Source organism: Barbatula barbatula, assembly GCF_947034865.1.
Source record: "Barbatula barbatula genome assembly, chromosome: 23".
Taxonomy (NCBI): domain Eukaryota; kingdom Metazoa; phylum Chordata; class Actinopteri; order Cypriniformes; family Nemacheilidae; genus Barbatula; species Barbatula barbatula.
The window spans coordinates 8690286-8710075 of NC_136786.1; the positions used below are offsets into that span (position 1 = coordinate 8690286).

At 37.8% G+C, this 19790-nt stretch overlaps 1 protein-coding gene across 1 annotated transcript in view; it reads left to right on the forward strand.

The window, feature by feature from the left end:
- The first annotated feature begins 799 nt into the window (after positions 1–799).
- The window catches only part of LOC306912121 (uncharacterized protein), a 35245-nt gene continuing 16254 nt past the window's right edge, over positions 800–19790 (forward strand). Inside the window, exons 1-15 of the mRNA XM_079487988.1 lie at positions 800–871; positions 5002–5128; positions 5622–6179; positions 7141–7306; positions 8092–8314; positions 8870–9043; positions 9203–9349; positions 9609–9620; positions 9716–9778; positions 9873–9917; positions 10122–10166; positions 10257–10310; positions 10564–10617; positions 11064–11114; positions 11389–11442. Coding sequence (XP_079344114.1) covers positions 5050–5128; positions 5622–6179; positions 7141–7306; positions 8092–8314; positions 8870–9043; positions 9203–9349; positions 9609–9620; positions 9716–9778; positions 9873–9917; positions 10122–10166; positions 10257–10310; positions 10564–10617; positions 11064–11114; positions 11389–11442 — 1725 coding nt within the window. The 5' untranslated portion in view covers positions 800–871; positions 5002–5049. The remainder of the gene's footprint in view (positions 872–5001; positions 5129–5621; positions 6180–7140; positions 7307–8091; positions 8315–8869; positions 9044–9202; positions 9350–9608; positions 9621–9715; positions 9779–9872; positions 9918–10121; positions 10167–10256; positions 10311–10563; positions 10618–11063; positions 11115–11388; positions 11443–19790) is intronic.

Consider the following 19790-nt stretch of genomic DNA (forward strand, 5'->3'; position numbering starts at 1 on the left):
AGTCACATCTGATGACCCCTCTTGGCTTGTGCACACATACCACACATCCTTGGAAGGTCCAGACACCTCCAGTGCGGTGCCCATAGCGCTTGAAATGCAGAATCGAGAGTAGCTTTTGATAGGGAACATCTCAGGTTACTTGGCTGTAACCCTGTTCCCTGAAAAAGCGGGAATGAGATGCTGCGCCTCAATGCTGCACTGTAGGCATGCCGGACGTCCTTTCAGACAAAGTTGGAACCTGAAGACGCTTTTGCGCCACGTTTATTTATAACCTGCAGGTGCTGGTGTAATTAGCCACGTCACCTGCCGAGGTTATTTAAAGCCAAAAAATTTGGCGTGTTTGCCACACATGATTCACAACCAGTCGAACAAAGACGTTCTCCCATAATGTTTGAAACGCAGCATCTCGTTCCCGCTTTTTCAGAGAACAGGGTTACAGCCAAGTAACCCGAGATGAATGTTTTCTTCAAAAACCTTAATTTCTTTTGACTAAAGAAACAAATACATAAAAATCTTGGATGACAACAGGGAAGAGTAAATGATCATGAAAATTTTGTTTGAAAGTGACCTACTCCTTTAAGTCAATAATTTGCTAATTTAATTGTTTATTTGTTAAAAAACAACAGCAAAACAGAACAACTAGTAAAATAATAAAGATTTTATGCGGTGCTGGTACAGACACCAAAGACTTATCAGTTTTCTCTCTTGGTTAGTACAAGCAGTTAGAGGTGGGTGGGTGTGTCTCTCTGACGTCAATTGCTCCGAACACATAAAAACTTGTGACAGGCTCCATGGCTCCTCAGATGAAAAGATTATTTATCCGAGTGATGAAATTATTTATTAAGTTCTGAATTCAAGTCAAACTTACAAGGTAAGAAACAACATTTTAATCTGACACACATTTTCATATTTGAGACTAAGAAAGAATTCAACATAACATTAAAGCCATAATACAACGAAACATATTTTGTTGTGTTTGTTTGAGTTTAAACAGGCTTTAATCTGTGCGATATTTATATTGCCTTGATATTAAATGCCATGACTTGTAATGAGTGCTTGTAATGCTTGTTATGAAGTTCATGAAACCTACTTATAAAGATGCCAAAGATTTCATGACAAAAAAGACGCCCTCTATGGGACAGGTAGTCTTTTTTTAGTAGCAACACAATATCTTTATGACTCTTCCCTCTTGCATTTATTTTTCAAATGTATAAAAGCAGGCAGATTTTGATATCCAATAAAATATGCAGATTTTTATAGCCGTTGCATCAATAACTCTTATTTCACAATTGTTTTATCCTAAATAAATGGCACTGCAATGCTATTTTAAGCTGAAAAGAGAACATAGTTTAATGCATCTGAAAGTGTTGCCAACATACTTGTGACTTCCCATGTTCTCTTTGTTCCTAACTTAAGCTGTTCAGGTTGAACTTAAAGGAGCAATTGTGTAATTGGAATGGTTCTCTTTTGAAATGGTCCTGTGGGAATTATTCAGCCAAGTCAGTCCTGCAAAGCAGTCTGTTTATTGCTATCAAAAAAATCCACAGACCATGCTCAATAGAGGGGAACATACAAATCTGGGTCAATAATGGTTTAATTTCATAGAAAATAGTGAAGCCACAAAAACGGTGCCACTTTAATATATGTATATTGTAATGTATTGTTCATGTAGAAACGTTATTTATCATTGGTGTAATGCATAGCTCTGACAATTTCATTTTGATAGAATTTGACTAAACATGTTTGATCTCCATGTAAAATCTTTAACTTTAGTATTTTGGCAAATCTAAACAGTTTGATACATAGTTGGACTCTCCAAAGAAACAAGTGAAGTTCAGGAGATAAAAGCTGGCCACTTGAAAGATACAGCATTTCATTCCTACTTACTCACATAGCCAAATAATAAAAGTACTGTGTTTAAAAAGGTAGGTATCCAGATATCCCAAACCTTAAATACAGAGTAAATAACAGCTTGATATTGTCATAATCCCAGCATATGCCTCTTGTCAAATACACGATTCACCTGTATTGATTGATTCAATCTTCTCAAAACTGACTTATCCACACCAAACAGCATGAAAGGCTCTGTTATAACATATCACATCTGGTGAAGGCAAACACCAGGACATCTCCATCTGTGGCACAATAACAATCTCTTTATTGATGAGGGCACTCGTCGATGGGCACAGCAGAGGCTGAAACAACACTGTGTGATCTAAGCAACACACAAAAGTGCTACTTATCCAATCAGTTAAGCATTGCTCATGCTGATGTGCTGTTTAGTCTATGAATTACATTTCTGTCTGATTTGATCTGATCCAACTTTTGGATAAAAGCGTCTGCTAATTGCATAAATGTAAATGTAGTGTAAATGTATACAGGCTTCACATGACAAGAGTAAATAATGACAGCATTTTCGTTTTTGGGTGAACCATCACTTTAGGAATTCCTCACATACTTCTCGGTGTATCTTGAAATGGCTCTTGTTCTGCCTGCATGTGAGGTGGGATGTTGTGTCATCAGTTCCAAAGAGTTCTAATACCTCGAACATTTTATTATGGTTTTTCAGGACAAGGCTCCACCACATTTCTTTGTGTTGTGTTTGCCATAGAACTCAAAAGAACCCTTGAAAAGCTGATGCTTACTTCAACGGCCCTACTTGTCTGTGTGTTTGGATGTAAAATGTATTTGGCAATTAAATGTAAAGCAACTTTCTTTTACAGGGCCTTTGGGGATCTTTTGTATACACTTCTGTGTTTAATGATCTTATTTATGTTTTCTGGAAGTTCCTTTTCACTGTTGGTTTGCTTTCCAGTTCTAAAAGACTTTTATAAGGTTGAATAAAAGGGACAATTGTGGTAGTCTGCAGAGTTAATGATGGTCTGTCGTTTTTGCCAATGAATCGCTGGCGCAATATCCTTACACGTGTTGTTTTATTTATGTCATTTTTATGCATATATTTAGAGCACATCTGGTTGAGTTGTAATTTGGGGAGTTGTAAGGATAAAAGACATTATGAATGAGGAGCAAGCGTGCAGAAAACGTGTGGGATGCAGTGCAGAATTCGTCTTTATGATGGTGGGTGTGGTGGGCAGTTGCTTGGGCATCAGTATTTAGTTATTAATGTGTTCAGGGTGGTTGTTTACTAACCCCAGTCAAAAGAGCACATCTGTAATTCTCTATGATATTCTTGTCCCTGAATATGACTTGGTCTGAACACAATGAAAGTACTGCAAACATATTTAACAAGGATTTGAGATATTATTACTGCATAGAATAAGCATCATAGTTTCATATCGAGTGCCAGATTTAAGATTTGAGTTTGCAAGCACGATGAAAGAGGACATTTGGTGATTTACTAACAAGGTGCACATCCAAAAATGATGTGCATAATCTAATTTTCATGATATCCAACGCAACTACAGAGAACCCTGCAAATTAGCATATGGTTTTAGGGCCCTTTATACAATAATTTGTATATTTTATAAGTTTATAGTTTTCAACTAAACATGGAAAACATGTATTGTGGTTGTTTGTTTACATGACAATGGCATTGCGGAACACTGAAAACACAATCTGTTGAAAACATTATATCATCTTCATGGACACATTATTTACATATACCAAACCATATTAACAATGTTGTTGAGTGTACATACATTTTTTAAAACCATAATGAAAAAACTTTCAGTGTCACTCAAATGATTAAAATAGGGCACAATATACTGTATTAATATAAAGGAATTTTTGGTATTCATTTTCACAGTTTTTTCTACATTTTGCTGCTGAAAGTTTGTAGAATTGTCTCTTCTGATATGGTAGCCAGGGGACTTAAATGTTCTCTTATGAAATAGTGCACATACACTCTGCGGATGGCACCGTCTTTGATTTAGGACAACTATTCGCAGTCTCACTGCCATAGTTTGACCGAACTCCCCATAACAGTCCTTCCTATATATACTCCTTTTCTGTAAAATGGTTTGCCAGCTGATGTGCCTTTGGATAATAGGCTATAATTAAAAAAGCTAACAACCATCAGTGTTTTGCAATTTTATTAATAAAAACACTTCAATACACCCGGTGTATTACAACTTATAATACACCGGGTGTATTGAAGTATAACGTATAATTTTAGAACGATGTAGCGTTAAGAAGGTTTCGGGAAACACGTTTTGACGGTATAATTTAAGAACGACGTAGCGTTAAAAAGGTTTCGGGAAACACGTATTGACGGTATAATTTAAGAACGACGTAGTGTTAAAAAGGTTTCGGGAAACACGTATTGACGGTATAATTTAAGAACGACGTAGCGTTAAAAAGGTTTCGGGAAACACGTATTGACGGTATGTAGCGTTAAGAAGGTTTCGGGAAACACGTATTGACGGTATAATTTAAGAACAATGTAGCGTTAAGAAGGTTTCGGGAAACACGTATTGACGGTATAATTTAAGAACGACGTAGCGTTAAGAAGGTTTCGGGAAACACGTATTGACGATATAATTTAAGAATGGCGTAGCGTTAAGAAGGTTTCGGGAAACGCAGCACTGGCTATTTTCTGCCATTACTTTATCCGTTTTATTACTGGATATTTTTACAGTGTAATGTATTTAGTTGTTGTTCAAATCCATAAACTAACAATTACCTACAGAAACATTTTTATGATACTATTGATATCTACAAAATCCACCTTTCTCGGTTAGATACTATTATGAAGCATAGCCACATAGGTTGGTTTTAAGAATATGGGTCAAAAAATGTACTCATGCTATACTATGTAGCGACATTATACTAATGTGATCTTAGGAACGAACTTAACTTGAATCAACACCCCTGTGGATAACTGTGTGAAATGTGTTTACTGATCTGATTAGCTTAAGTGATTGTATAACATTAGAGCTATAATCAAATGAAACCGCCATCTTTCGGTAATTATGAAAGCAATCTGATTCTCAGCCATTATCTTAGCATCCAAAACAAATTATTTTCATCTTCTCTTCTCAGGGCTCTGGAGACTGACACTTTGAGGAAGGACAAGAACTTTAGGTCAGAATGTTGTGGATTTTAAGGCCTATTACAGCCCTGCTTTTCCTGGGCTATTCACAAGCAAGAGATGACGATATTCAAGCTGGTATGGACCGTTTCTTGTCTTCTTTGCTGTAATGGTTCTGTTGTGAGCAATCACAATAAGGCTCTGTTCCAAAACCTTGCAAGATGCCTTTGTAGATTCTGATGTGAAGACTGTTCCAAGAGATACCAACCTTTTGCCAAATTCAAAGAATCATGTGTAACTTTCATGGAGAAGCAATCCCATAATACATTGTGATGAGCTCAGTGACAAGACACATGCAGTGATATTGAAAAGCATTAAAGTAAATGGTTAAATATAATTACGAATTGACTCTGTGCGTGCTTTAATGTGTATGTGTAATGGAGTATCACTTAGCTCTATTGAAGGAAATCATTGAGAACCCGAAGAGAATCTAAACAAATCCAAATTGGTCACCTTAAAATATACCTAAATGGCACCTTGCTATACAAGCAGCTCAGTAGATTTGTAATGGAGATTAAATTTGAAATACTCATTTCATTTAGCTCACCATTTAGTTTTTCTGATTCTGCAGGCTGTAGCACAGCGGTCAATGACTTGGTCTACATCATGGATGGCTCTAGGAGTGTAGGGGACAGGGACTTCGAATCAGCAAAGCGCTGGTTGGTCAATGTTACCAGCGGCTTCGACGTGAGCTCGCACTACACCCAAGTGGGCGTAGTCCAGTACAGTGACAGTCCGAGGTTGGAGATCCCGCTTGGCGCCCACAAGACTGCTCAAGATCTCATTAAAGCCATTGAGAACATCAGCTACCTCGATGGCAATACTCAGACAGGCAGTGCCATACAATTTGCTGTGGACCACGTATTTGCATCCTCGCAACGGAGTAATGTGAAAAACCGCATTGCCGTGGTAGTGACTGACGGAAATTCACATGATGATGTTGTGAAAGCCAGCATGGCGGCACAGGCTAAAGGGGTGAAGGTCTTCGCGGTGGGTGTGGGCAGAGAGATCACCACGTCAGAGCTTATGGACATCGCCAACAAGCCAGCAGGTGACTACGTGCTTTACGCCGAGGACTACACCAATATCGGTCGTATCCGTGATGCCATGGAGCAGAAGCTGTGCGAAGGTAAGATCTGCATGCATCTTTTTTAGCCAGCGTTATGGTCCCTCCTGGGTGAGCAAGAACTTAAAAGAGCCCACCAGCTTATCACACTTCATTCATGTCCTGTGACAAGGAAAGCCACAGAGCTGGTTGGCCAATCCAGCGGCATGAGGCAATGGCAGGGAGGAGCACTAGGAGAGGGTGTCAGGAACCAGATGTAACATGGCCACTGCCAGCTGCAGTTGAAGCAGCTCTGCTTTTGGAATAATAATTGTTAATATGTCAGCAGGAGCAAGAATACTGTTTCTCCAATGAACTGTATAAACAATTGGGTAAAAATGGGTCAGCGCAGAAAGTCAAAGCTAGACAATTCCACACAAATGTCAACCTTGAGATTGAATGTTTTTACCAAAGGTAAAGACGGACGGGTCAGATGTATCAGGTCAGATCAATATTTGGGGGTTTAAATACCCATTTTAGGTCTCTCTTAAAGTTTTTAAAACATAGCTTTCCATTGTCAGGTAAGAAACATCCATAACACATACATTTGTCCCTGACGTCTGGACTCCATAATCAGGGATTTAGTCAAATATAAACAGATGGTGTAATATATTGAAAATAAATACATTCCATGATAATTTTTTATTTCAAGATTGACCTAAAATGTCCCATTTATTATGCTGGAATTGCCCAGCTATGAAAATAGTAAAAAGTTTGGAATTGCATGGATAATGGGAAAAAAATTTTTTGCCTGAAGTAATCCTTTAATTTTAAGCGCCATGGAGATTGTCATTTTACCTTTGAGATAATCAAAAAATGATAGCTAGCATGATTATCATAGAGTAGAATCACATAACACATTGATTTCATGAGATGTGAGGCAGAATTCAGAACATAAATGACATTTTTTCATATAAAACCGTTCTGTGTGGTACCACGCATTTAAAATGATCATCTTGTTAACTGACATTGTGTCCTGCTCCAGAATCCGTATGCCCCACACGTATTCCTGTGGCCTCCCGTGACGAGAAAGGCTTTGAGCTGGTGTTGGGGATGAAGATCCATCAGAAGGCTAAGAAGATACAGGGCTCATTAGTGTCCGAGTCAGCCTATCTGCTAAACGAAAGAGTTGATATTACTGAAAACACAAGGTTGGTTTTAAAATTAATGCTAATATGTTCATTCTAAAGACTTAAGGCAGACCCCATTTTATATGCAATTATTGGCTATATTTGGCAGGCGGTAAAAAAATCACACGTTTATTTATCTTAAGGCAGGGGTTGCCTTGTAAGTTTGGCATCGGGACAAAAAACTAATTCGCTTCAATGCTTCACTGTTAGTTTTTTATACCCCCTATTTCATGACGCCTATTTTAGAAGTGTGTCTAGCAATCGACATCCTCCTTTGAATACCTATCAGAACTTTTCAAATTAAATTAATTTCAAAATAAAACATTGCTGTTAAAACGTTCTCGTACTTTTAATTTGAAGGCAAATTCACTATAGATGTGATTGTAAGGGATCTATTTCCGATCCAGCTGCGAGCTAACTAATCAAAATAATGGTGCTGTATTAATATTATTGCTGTTGCCGACCCCTGTCTTAAAGTGACCTAAAAATGTATATTCTGTTTATACTCACCCTCTTGTCATTTCAAACCCAAAAGAAGCTATTTTGAAGAATATGTTTTAACCGAACAGCAACGGCAGCCATTCACTTGCTTTGGTTTTGTATCCATACAATAGAATTCAATGGATGCCAGTGCTGTTCGGTTAAAACATTCTTCAAATATCTTCTTCTGTGTTTTGCGGAAGAAAAAGTTGAAATGACATGAGTGTGAGTAAATGATCATAGAGTTTTCATTTTTGGTGTGAACTGTCACTTTAATAGAGCTGGATGTGATCTACATACTTCAATTTGGCTCATTTATTTTAAAGGGACGTTTTTCCAGAAGGCCTTCCACCCTCCTATGTGTTTGTGTCGACTGTGAGGTTGAAAGGGCCCGCGTTTAATGAAAGGTTTGATCTCTGGAGGGTGCTGTCTAAAGATGGACATGTTCAAGCAGCTGTCACACTGAGTGGAAAGGACAAATCTGTCAACTTCACAACCACCAACACACTTAATGGGCATCAGATCATTACTTTTGATAAAGAAATTGAGGTTAGTGACATTTACACATAAAGTTAAGGGAACAGTTACTTGCAGACCTGTTTCTATTATTTTAATTTAAATCTTGTACCGGTTCCATGTTTTCTTATACTCTCAATGGCAAAAACGTGAATGTTTTCTTGTTTAACTGTGCAATAAAGATCCATAAAAGGGAAGGAAGGAGGCGGGAACCGAAAAACATTTAACATACTTTAATTAAATAAAATAAACAATAAAACAGACGTAAAAGAACACAAAACTTAAATACAAACTTAACATATGTCCGGGCCCGGTCCTCTCTCGTCAACAGTCCTGCCGCTCCTCCACTTAGGCTCCCGATCTCCTCCATGAGATATGCGGGACCTGTTTCGAACAGCTGATTCCAACTATCACTCATGCCCTGGCCCCGCCTTACAGCTCTCGTCCCGCCTTCCTCACCACAAACGGAATCTCTTATTACTATAGCCCATTATTAATTTGTTGTTTTAGAAAATAAGAGCTTAATTCTACTTGTTTATTTTTGATCACTTCACCATGTGCTAAATAATTTTTTCTGGAATCTGTCAGGGGCTTTTTGATGGAAACTGGCATCAGTTGAAGGTTCTGGTTAATCCTAGGCGTGTCACCTTTTTCCTGGATGACATGCAGAGACAGGATGAGGCTTTGGAAACTGTTGTGCCCATTTACATCAATGGAAAGACTCAGATTTCCAAACACTTTAGCTCTGATGCAACACTTCCTGTAAGTCACAGTAGCTTCTAGTAGATTCTTTGTGTAATTGTTTAGTACACGAAAAAAGTAAAAAGAGCATGAATGACCACATTTATATTTGTACAGCCATTTTTATAACATCTTTCACAACCAACGCCTAAACGTTTTCCTTATTATACATTTTTGCAGGTGGAAATCCAGAAACTGAGACTTTATTGTGACCCACAACAGAATGAGAGAGAGACAGCATGTGAAATCTTTTCAGTGGTAAGAAGCAGTCATTTGAATGGCTCAGAAAGATGCAGAAAACATATGATTGTGATATTTTACTCTTGGGTAAAATAAACCCCTACTTTTATATTGGTCAGGTACTCAATCTTATAGCTTTTAGAGTTAAAAAATGTTACAAAACATTTCAGTCTTTATTTAAATTGAAAGGCCTATATAGAAAATGAATGGGGCAAACTATTTCTAGAACTGCAGCTAAAAATAAATCTGCATCTACAAAAATCCCTACAACAATTATAAATTCTGTTTTTGTCTTTGGAGAAACGTACGACTAACTTTTTGTCTTGTCCTTTCTGTCTTTGCACAGGATGATGAAAGGGTAAGTTAGATTTTGATTGGGATGGTCACGGATCAAGAGCCATGTCTTAAAGATGGATAGTTCTACATGACAGTGGTTTATGTTTACCTCTATAGTGCCCCCCTGATCGTGAACCTACAAAAGACTGCAGTGAAGTTCCTGGTCCACCAGGACCAAGGGTCAATCCAGCTCTCCATTACAAATAATTGTGTTGAGTCGTAAGAGCATGCATTTAAATACAGTGATTTACAAAGTCTGATGGTTTCTCAACAGGGTGACAGCTGCGAGAATGGAAGAGAAGGCCAAGTCGGTAAAACTGTGAGTAAACCCAATTATACTCAGAATATTGGATTGTAGCATTGCTTTAGCAATTTTTTACATCTTTACTAACATGTATTTGCATTATTTGTGCCACGTTATGAATTCCACGATGACAACATTTATAATCCGGTTTAAAGCTAGAAGAATTTGATGGACTAGGAATAAACTAGTCTTTAATATTTACGCATCTTCTCCACAAAGGGATCTACAGGTAAAAAGGGAGAGCCTGGCATATCTGGAAACAAGGTAAGATGCCTTTAAAGTATAAGGCTGCTCCATTGTTTTGTATCCCATTTTGTGGAGATTGATATATTTTCTGCTAAATTGTTTTCTCAGGGTGACGCAGGCATACAAGGGTCACAGGGCAAACCAGGACAGACGGGGTGCAAAGTACGTCCTGTATCAGGGGAAATTAAGTTGACTCCCTTCTCAAAAAGTGAAGGTTTTTAGAAACAGAGCAGATTTTGAAGTTCATTCTCAAATATAGATGAAACATTTGTTTGGCAGCAATAAAGCTTCTTCTCACATTGGTGGAGCTGGATGTTGTCAGTCTAGCATCCAAATGACCGGTTTCTGGATGTAAATCAATGAGGTTTTCTTCTCCAATATTGTTAGTCATATTTGTTGTATTTTATTTATCCAGGGTCAACGAGGAGCACTTGGGTTGCCAGGGAAACCAGGCCCGTCAGTACCCCCGGTAAGACCTGAAGTAATTGGAGCTACTTTCCAACCCCTCTGCCAGGCCTGTGCAAACTACCGCTTTCTTGTCTGAATGTATCAATGGTTCCTTTAATATACATGGTCAGTGTACCAGATGGTGGTTGGACCTGAATAAGAGCAGATGAAAGGCTGGCATTTGTAGATATGGATTTGATTACATCCGGTGTATCTACTTTAAAGATAGCAAGGGAAGGAACCCCTAATAAAATGATGTTAAAAAAACTACTTTAGTGTAAAACTTTTTTTCATGGTGCCACACAAATAAAAAACCCCCCTGTTGGAATGCCAGGAAATAAAAACAAATATGATAAGTGAACCTGTCACGTCCAGCTTATTTTACCCCGAAATCTATAAAGAGTTTTTGGATTGTTACATTCATTACATGATGAAGCGAACATCTTACCAATTTATATTGTTTAATAGGTTGATGGGGAGAAAGGTGCACAAGGACCTCCTGGAAAGCTTGGTCCAAGGGTAAGTGTAAATATTATTTGACAGAAACTTTTTTTTATTGTTACTGCAGACCACCCAGCGGGCACCTTGATGTTGAAAAGACTCACAGTGATGTCTTTTTGGAAAGCTGGGCAGACACGTGACTAAAATTGACAGAGTGGTCTTTAATAGCCTTTTATAGATTTGCTCTGTTACCTACAAAATAAAAACGGCAACAAAGAGCAAAAATATTCAAACATAAATTCCAAAATACAATTCATTCAATGGGATCTGTTCAACTGTAATGTTCCCTCAGGGGGAACCTGGAATTCCTGGCATTCGAGGACCATCTAGCCCTATTGGACCAAAGGTCAGTCTACTTTGATTTTAATTTCAGACCAACCCATGTCTTGTTCCGTTTCAAATACATGATAGTATGATTACTGTCAAGATAGACATTCTATCCTCAGATTAATATGCCCCACCAAACAAAAAGTCTAGCAGAAACATATGAGCAAAAACCTATGTGAAAATGTTAATGAGTATACATGAATTCAATGAATGACTACTTAAATTTGAAATTTGTTTACATAAAATGTCACTATTTAAACTTAAAATTAAATTAAATTACATGGATGCGATGCGATTCACGATACTGATCTCACAATACGATTTTTCAAGTTTTACAAAATGAGTTGAGACAAAGAAATGAACAAGTGGCATTTTATAATTTCTCAAATGCCGCACATTTATATACTATATGTGAATATATATATATATATATATATATATATATATAATACATTTATTTCAAATAAAAAAACTATATTGCAATTCTAAAATAGATTCCAAATCAAATGAAAAAGAAATAATACAAGAGTATCTTTAATTGAAACAAACTAAGCAATACATGTTCAAAACATATATCACGATTCGATTAACATCTGCACCGACTTGACTCGTCACATATTATATTTTCAACCGTCACACAGTGAATCTCTACATCTTGCAACAAAATTTGCAATATAAGGACTATGCAGAATATATGTAATTCTGTTCAAAGTCCTTTTCATATTGCAGGAATAATTGCATACAGCAAAATGGACCATTTCAATTTGTAGTTTAGTCAAATGAAATAAAACATCAACAGTTGTATTTTTTTTCTCACCAAATGCCTCAAGCATTTTGGTAAAAGCTGTAAAATGTGCCACAACTAAGGAGCTCCTGGCAAATGTAATGCTACGAAAAAACGTGTTTAAGACCACAATATCGCACACTGCGGTAAAGTTTATAAAGACAGATACAAGGATTTGGTTTCTGGAGCGATTTTCATTCCGTTGAATGGTTTTAAAATTGAAATTGTGTTAATGGCTTTAAATTGTAATCCGGCAAAGTCACTTTGTTTGTGGGTTGACAGCTACGCGTGGTTGAATGGCTTTTTTTTTAAATAGTTTGCAATCGTTATTCATTAGAAAGTTCTAGTTCACACACTGAAAATTCACAGTCCTGTATTTACATTGCCCTCAAACTTTTTGCATAATGTCTAGGGTGCTTTAGCCAGATGTCTGTGCAGCAAACTGTGCTGAATTTGCTGCCATTAACGTATTGAGTGGTTAGAACAAATTCTGTATTTCCCCACAGTGATAAAGTATGACCAAGCTTGTTAACCATCATCTGGTGCTGTGGTTCTATTTGGATACCAATAGGACAATAAATAAAGTGAAGTGCCGTGATATAGTGTCAAGGAACATTGCACCAGGTTATGGTTTACAGGACCAACATAGACAACCGAACAGAACGTGTATCGTTTGAGCGGGTAAATCATAACAATCACTGTTGACTTGGAAATGTCAGGATCATTTATCTACTATAAGTTAAGGTCAAATCTTAATTAAACTAGACAAATCACCTTCTCCTGCAAATTAAACGACACGGCCTGAAATCATCATCTTGTGTTGGGAATATTTATTTACCGATCTTTGTGCCCCCCGTGAAAGAAAAAAATTGGCTCAAAATGTTCTTGAGTTGGTACCATTCAGATATGTATTTGAAATGTGCTCAAAGCTCATTCATCACTGTTAAGGACAGTTTACATAATAAACATTACTATCTTAGCCAAAGTTCCTTTTTGCATAAACAAATGCTCTTACAGCAATAAAATACATTGCTCTTACTAGGGGTTAACAAAATTTTTTGTTAAATATATTGTTCATTGTTAGTTCATATATTGCAAATTGTAAATTTGTGAATAAATAAACATTTTAATAAGATGATTCAAACAAATCATTATTGAAAGAATTTCTTAAAGGAGCAATGTAGATTTTAGCGGCACTGTACCCCTCACCTGTCCCTTTCGAATCATCACGGTGGCTGACACAGAACTAAGATGTGGTCACATTCTCGCTTCTTTTCTGCGCTCTGTAGAGCAGTTTGTCCTTTTAGGGCTACTGTAGAAACAACATGGAGAATCTCATGTAAGGGGACCCGCTGTGTATGTAGACAGAAATAGCTCATTCGAAGATAATAAAAACATAACGGTACATTATGTAAGGTAAATGTAAGGTAAGGTAATTTGTATGACATATCGCTTATTGCTCCTTGAATTCTTTGTAAGTGGCTTTGGATAAAAGCGTAATGACTAATTGTAAATGTAAATTATACACCTCTGAAGACATAGTTATATATAGATATATATACATTTCTGTCAACAGATCCTCACAGATTACTCACAGCACCTTTGACTCTGAGTTGAACTTTGAATTTGTTAGAAGATGTCTAAGAAGTGACAAATCACATGCGCTGTTTAATGTGCGTTTTAAGACGAAAACCAACAAAATTATGTCTTTTTGTTTTTGTCATTGGGTCTGTTTGTTTGAGAATCGTCAAACAGGTTATTCAAGAAACCAAATCAAAGAAACCTTGACAGAAAATGTTTAATTGGTCGATATACATTATACTGTCAATGTATTCGGCCCTGTAATCTGGCTACACCCTCGGCCTACTTCAGCAAAAGCATTTTTCACAAAAACAGCCACTGAGCATGTTATGTAACGTGTTGCATAAGCATACCCGTGGCCATGTGTTGAGGTTTTCAGGAAATGTGCTTGTTTTTGTTTGTTCGGTTCACTGACAAAGAAGGACACTTTTGAGTACACGAGGCTCAGCCCAAGTGACCCATTTGCCAGAACGCTTTCTCAGGTATGGAACAAGTAGTATTTTCCATGGCTGAGAGTACAGACCCAGTTTTACTTTACTGGATTTCACATTGAACCAGCTGCATTGATCTTTCCCCCCCAACATAGTCACGTTAAACCCTGCCAGCTTTTTAGTCTTTTTTTTGGCAGGCAATAAATATGATTTAGTTTGTAAACATTTTTAGAGGAGTAATCGGTAAAAAAGTTGTATCCGTCAACACATTTTTCCTCCGGGTTGAGAAATGTCTTTAAATATTAGTTCTGTTTTCACATGGTGGGTATGGGTTTTGCTAGATGATGCCAATTTACATGATTTTCATTGGGAATGGTTCAAGCCACCTGTTTGTTTCCTGTGTGCAAAATTTCACGTGTTTTCTACTTGTCCAAATACTCTACAGATGAAGCGTAGGCTGAATGTTTAATCTGGCATGCAGGGCATTTTATTTTCACAAGCAACTTTCTGGAAACATTTTTCTAAATGTTTGCGTTTTTGTGTGCTTCATACTTGAAAGGCCAGCCAGTTGCCGCTTGAACGATTTCTATCTCTAACAATCAATGTTTCAGTTTTCTGGTTCTCCTGTTGGTTATCGATTGTTCTTTTATGCCAAAAGGATATTAGGATATTAAGTGAAGATCATGTTCCATGAAGATATTTTGTATATTGCCTACCGTAAACATATAAAAACATTATTTTTGTGAATTGCACCCTCGGATTCAGAGTTTTTAATAATTGTATCTCCGCCACATCAACCACATATCAATAGAAAGCTTAATTGTTCAGCTTTCAGAAGATTTCCATAAGACTGGTTTTGTTATCCAGGGTCACATATACCACACGTACTGTATGCACACACACATGTACACAAAAAAACACCTACGTAGTCGTGCATCTCTACAACCCTCACACACATTATTCTGAATGCATTCGTTCTGTCTCTCAAATACAGGCACGATTTAAAATTAATGTCCCATACATTTAATCACCATCCTTCATGTATGAAGAGCTGACTACCCAACAATGCAAACTCTTTCAAATCATTAAAGTGCATGGATTACACAGCTACACCCCCACAAACAAATTCACAGATGCACTAGGCAACTGTCTTAGCAGTATTGTCAAATAGGTCTCTAAAAGCAAATTATGTGTTTAGAGGATTACAGTAATCCTTAAAAAAAAAGAGTAATTTATTTATAAAAAAGTCCAGGTTGCGCATAAGAGATACAATGAAAGTGAATGGTGAACACAGCTGACAAAACAAGATTTTCAGTCAATGGTTTATATTTCCGTCCGTTCCTTACACAAATTAATGTAAGGCTTTGGAACACATGGACTGTAGCACACAAACTGTATGGACTAATGTTACGATGCATTAATGGGGCAGTTTATAGTTTTTTCAAAAAACAGGTTTGGAATAGCACTGCTTTTTTATTTTTGAGTGAACCATGACTTTAAAGGAGGAATGTGGAGATTTTAGTGGCATCTACTGAGGTTGCGAATTGCAACCAACGGCTCACTCCAACCCTCCTTTTTGAAGCACTACAGTGTCACTCACAGGACAAAAATGTCGTCGTGCTTTCGTTTCTTTGATCATGTATTTACGCAATGCGCTCTGTAGAGCAGTTTGTCCGTTTTGGGCTACTGTAGAAACAACATGGTGAATTCCATGTAAGGGGACCCACCAGGGGCGGACTGACCAGTAGGATATTCTGTCAAAGTCCAGAACGGCCAACCCACTTACGGCACACGCCTGTGACCAGGGGCATACTGGCGGACGTATTGCAAACGCGAATGCAGGCAACGCGAAAGCATTAGCGAATCGGACACGCATTGCACAGGTTACATACAACACCTCCCCACCCGTCAACAGAATTTGGGAGGGCCGATGTTGGCCGGATTAATCCAGGGCCGAATTTGCTTCTCAGTCTGCCCCTGGGACCCGTGGTGTATGTAGATAGAAATAGCTCATTCTAAGGTAAGTCAAAGGTCTTTATACACATCTGAAGACATAGTTATGTATATTATATTGCATTTCTGTCAACTGATCCTTCAAAAAATATTACCCACACAGCACCTTTAAATAAATGTACTGCAAGTTCTTTTTTTATTTTTGTTCATACAGAATTCTGTATTGCTAGGGTGCTTAGACCAGACCAGAAAATGCATGAACCATGTGCACAGATATCTCCAACTGCCTGGGCTCAAGAACTTTAGTGTCCTCGTATAGTTTTGCCACTCGGCTAGACTGGGATTAGACAAAGCATATATCACCTCTCCGCACCTATTAGTCCTTGGATGGACTGGCATGCTACACTCACACTCTTTAAAGTTTTCATGTCTTCTCAAATTCTCAAAAGTCTTCACGGATCGGCATGCTTTAACAGCATGTTTCACACATTAACTGATTTAATAAAGTCAGCATTGTAAATGTTAACAAGCATAGCGTGCATCTACTACCACATGTAATATTATTCTGAAAGGAAGCGAATCAAATCACATATTTTGGCCAGACCCTAATCATAGTGTGCAACAAATTCAACCCACCACAATTAAAAGCTAAAAGTTTAATTACCATCCTAAATCATCCGGTGCATTAATGTGGCACCATGGATCTAGCCTGCAGTGATAAGTTTGGTGCACTTTTCGCCTCCTTAAATTAAAACACTGATTAATAAAACGCCTCACAGCGCTGTTTTCATTCACATTTAATTAAATACATTACCTCGACGTTAATATCCTCATTCGGATTTGTGGTATCAACAGGTTATCGAGGTGCATGTCAGAAACAAATGAGCATAAACATCAGCTCAAAACTGCAAGCACATTCATCTCGGTATCTCTGTAATGAGAGCCATCCAATAATCATGCATGTCATGCATAAAAGTCATCATTTATAGGAGCTTTATTTTTTTGCATAAAGTAAGACATCTTGACACTCTTGCTAAAACACACAGGTAAGGTTAGGATGGCCATATATATTATTAAAGCTGTGTATACATTTGGACTGGTGAAGGGAACACAGAAATTGTCATGAGCTGTCTCTCTGCCTGGTAACACATGCTGATTGAAGTCTGATGACCTCCACCTGTTCCTGCTCTGCTCTGCCTCACCCTCGTTTACCTACCAGCTGCACTGCATTCACCACTCATCATGCCCTGTATTTAAAGCCTTGCTTTTCAGTCCACATTTGTCAGATCGTCTGCAACCAGCACCCGTTACCTGCCTGTTTTGGAAAACGCCTCTGACTCTTTGCCTGTGATACCGGACCCGCTCAACTACTTCTGTGTTCTCCAGCCCCGGTAATCTTGACCTGCCTTCCATCCCTCTTCTACGAATACCGCCTAGTCCTTGACTGTACTGCTGCTTCGTTTCAATTGCTGTTGTGTGTGTGTTTCCCCCAGGACTTCCCGGATCATCCAGCTCCTGCCATCGCTGTTCGGCTACTGGGGGAACACACACACGCAGACTCTTGGAACTCCTGTACCCCCCCCGGAACCCCTGAAACCCCCTTAACCCCAACCCTTAAATAAACGTTTGAACGTGACGCTTTTGTGGTCCTCGTCCTGTTTGGTGTCTGACAGAAATGGCTATATTTTATAGCACTATAACACAATAGGGCTTTATTAAATGTACAGAAATGTTTAGTCTACCTCATATGGCTGTCAAAATCAGAGATGTGTCCTTTTTAAACATTCCTGTAAAGCGTCTACGGTGAGGAACAGATGGATGGATGATGACTTGTCAATATGCAATATGTCACAGACTGAACCAAACATATTTCTGCCACAAATGGAACATGTTTCACTATTTATAGGAATATAATGTAGTATTTATATGGAAAATACGTTTTTAAAGCAGATTATAAACAATGTTTTACAGTGGTTCTTTGTGCGACTGATATTATGGAAAGAAAAGTCAATGTTTGAATGCTGGCAAATAAGAGTCTTTGACAACAGTAATGTCCAAACCACTGATTTCTGGACCGGTCAAAGAGTTTCGTAATAGGAGCAAATATATATACAGAGAGCCTCAGATGAGAGAAAGGACCTTTGTGGAAGTTAAAATAGAACGGTGGATGAGGGATATATGCAACATTCAAAGCTATTTACTACTTAAAAGGACAGTTCACCCAAAAATCACCCTCAAGTTGTTCCATACCGGAGCTTTGAACACCGAGGAATATATTTGGAAGAATGATAACTACTGAGATTTCAGGCGCACAATTGACTACCATGGAAATATATTTTTGTTTTTTTTCTGTTGAATACGAAAGAAAAAATTTTTATTTAGGAAAAAAACAGTTCTGCGGCACCTATGACTGCCTTCTAATGGTAGTGGACGGTGCCCCGGAGAATTCTCAGTAGTATCTCAAATATCTATCTTTGTGTTTAACCATACAAATAAATATTTACAGATTTGGAACAACTTGAGGTTGAGTAATTCATGACAGATTTTTCATTTTTGGGTGAACTGTCCCTTTAATGGTCAGCATGACAGCCTTTATGGTATACGGTCAAATGCTCAATGGAAAACATGTTTTCAGAAACGTTTAATGGTTCAAGAGGTAAACATATCAACAGACGCACTTGCTTTATGCTCTATACACATTTGTCAACATATTCTTAGCCATTTTTCTGTTCTAGACATTCTGCTTGACATTCAGTGATGGTATGGCTGGGTGGTTTATACAGAATTGTATGTCTTCTCTGCTAACTCTGTGAATGTTAACACATATCTGTAACACCCCTACAGATGTCAGAGGAAAGTCAAACCAGTTATACTGGGAACAGTTCCACAAGCAAGGACCGTTCATATTAACAGTATGTTTCTCTCGTGTGCACTTTATAATGAGAGGTTTGCTTGCTTCAATGTTTTATGTGTCCCGGAAGGCCAAGCTCTTGACAAAAACCTCTAAGTTTGGCTTGCTTCTGAGGCTTTCAAACATCTCGACAAAGCCAAAGTTAGGAAGTGTACTTGAAGCTTTAATGGAGGGCAAACATTTGTTCTTTGGCTTGAGGGCAAATTGACTCACACTTGAAGATGATGCCTGGTGCCTCTTCAGCAGCTCAACAGCTCAGATCAAAGTCTTCTTCAGTGTGACATAAAATTCACATTTCACACTGAAAGCAAGTTATGGTTTATATGAACAATGGTTTTATCAACAAATTATCGTTGAAAGGCGTTAAAATGTAGACACTGAATTCTGAATTACATTTTGGGTAACTAGGTAAAAGTTCAATTTGTTTACATTTTTTGCTAAGAGTTTATATCACTAGCATTCTGCTGTTTGAATAAAGCTATTGTTAAACACATATTAAAAGCGTGTTCCCGACGACCTGTCAAAATAAAAGTCCCATTACCCTGAACACACTGAGGAAAGAATACTGTGGTGAAGGCCTACTATAGTATTTGCTATTGAAAATTGTAGCACCCTTGTAGTAAACTGGAGTAAACAAGTAAGGTTCAAAAACACCATAGAATAAAAAACACTTTAAAACACTATAGAATATAATTTGACTGCAGTTT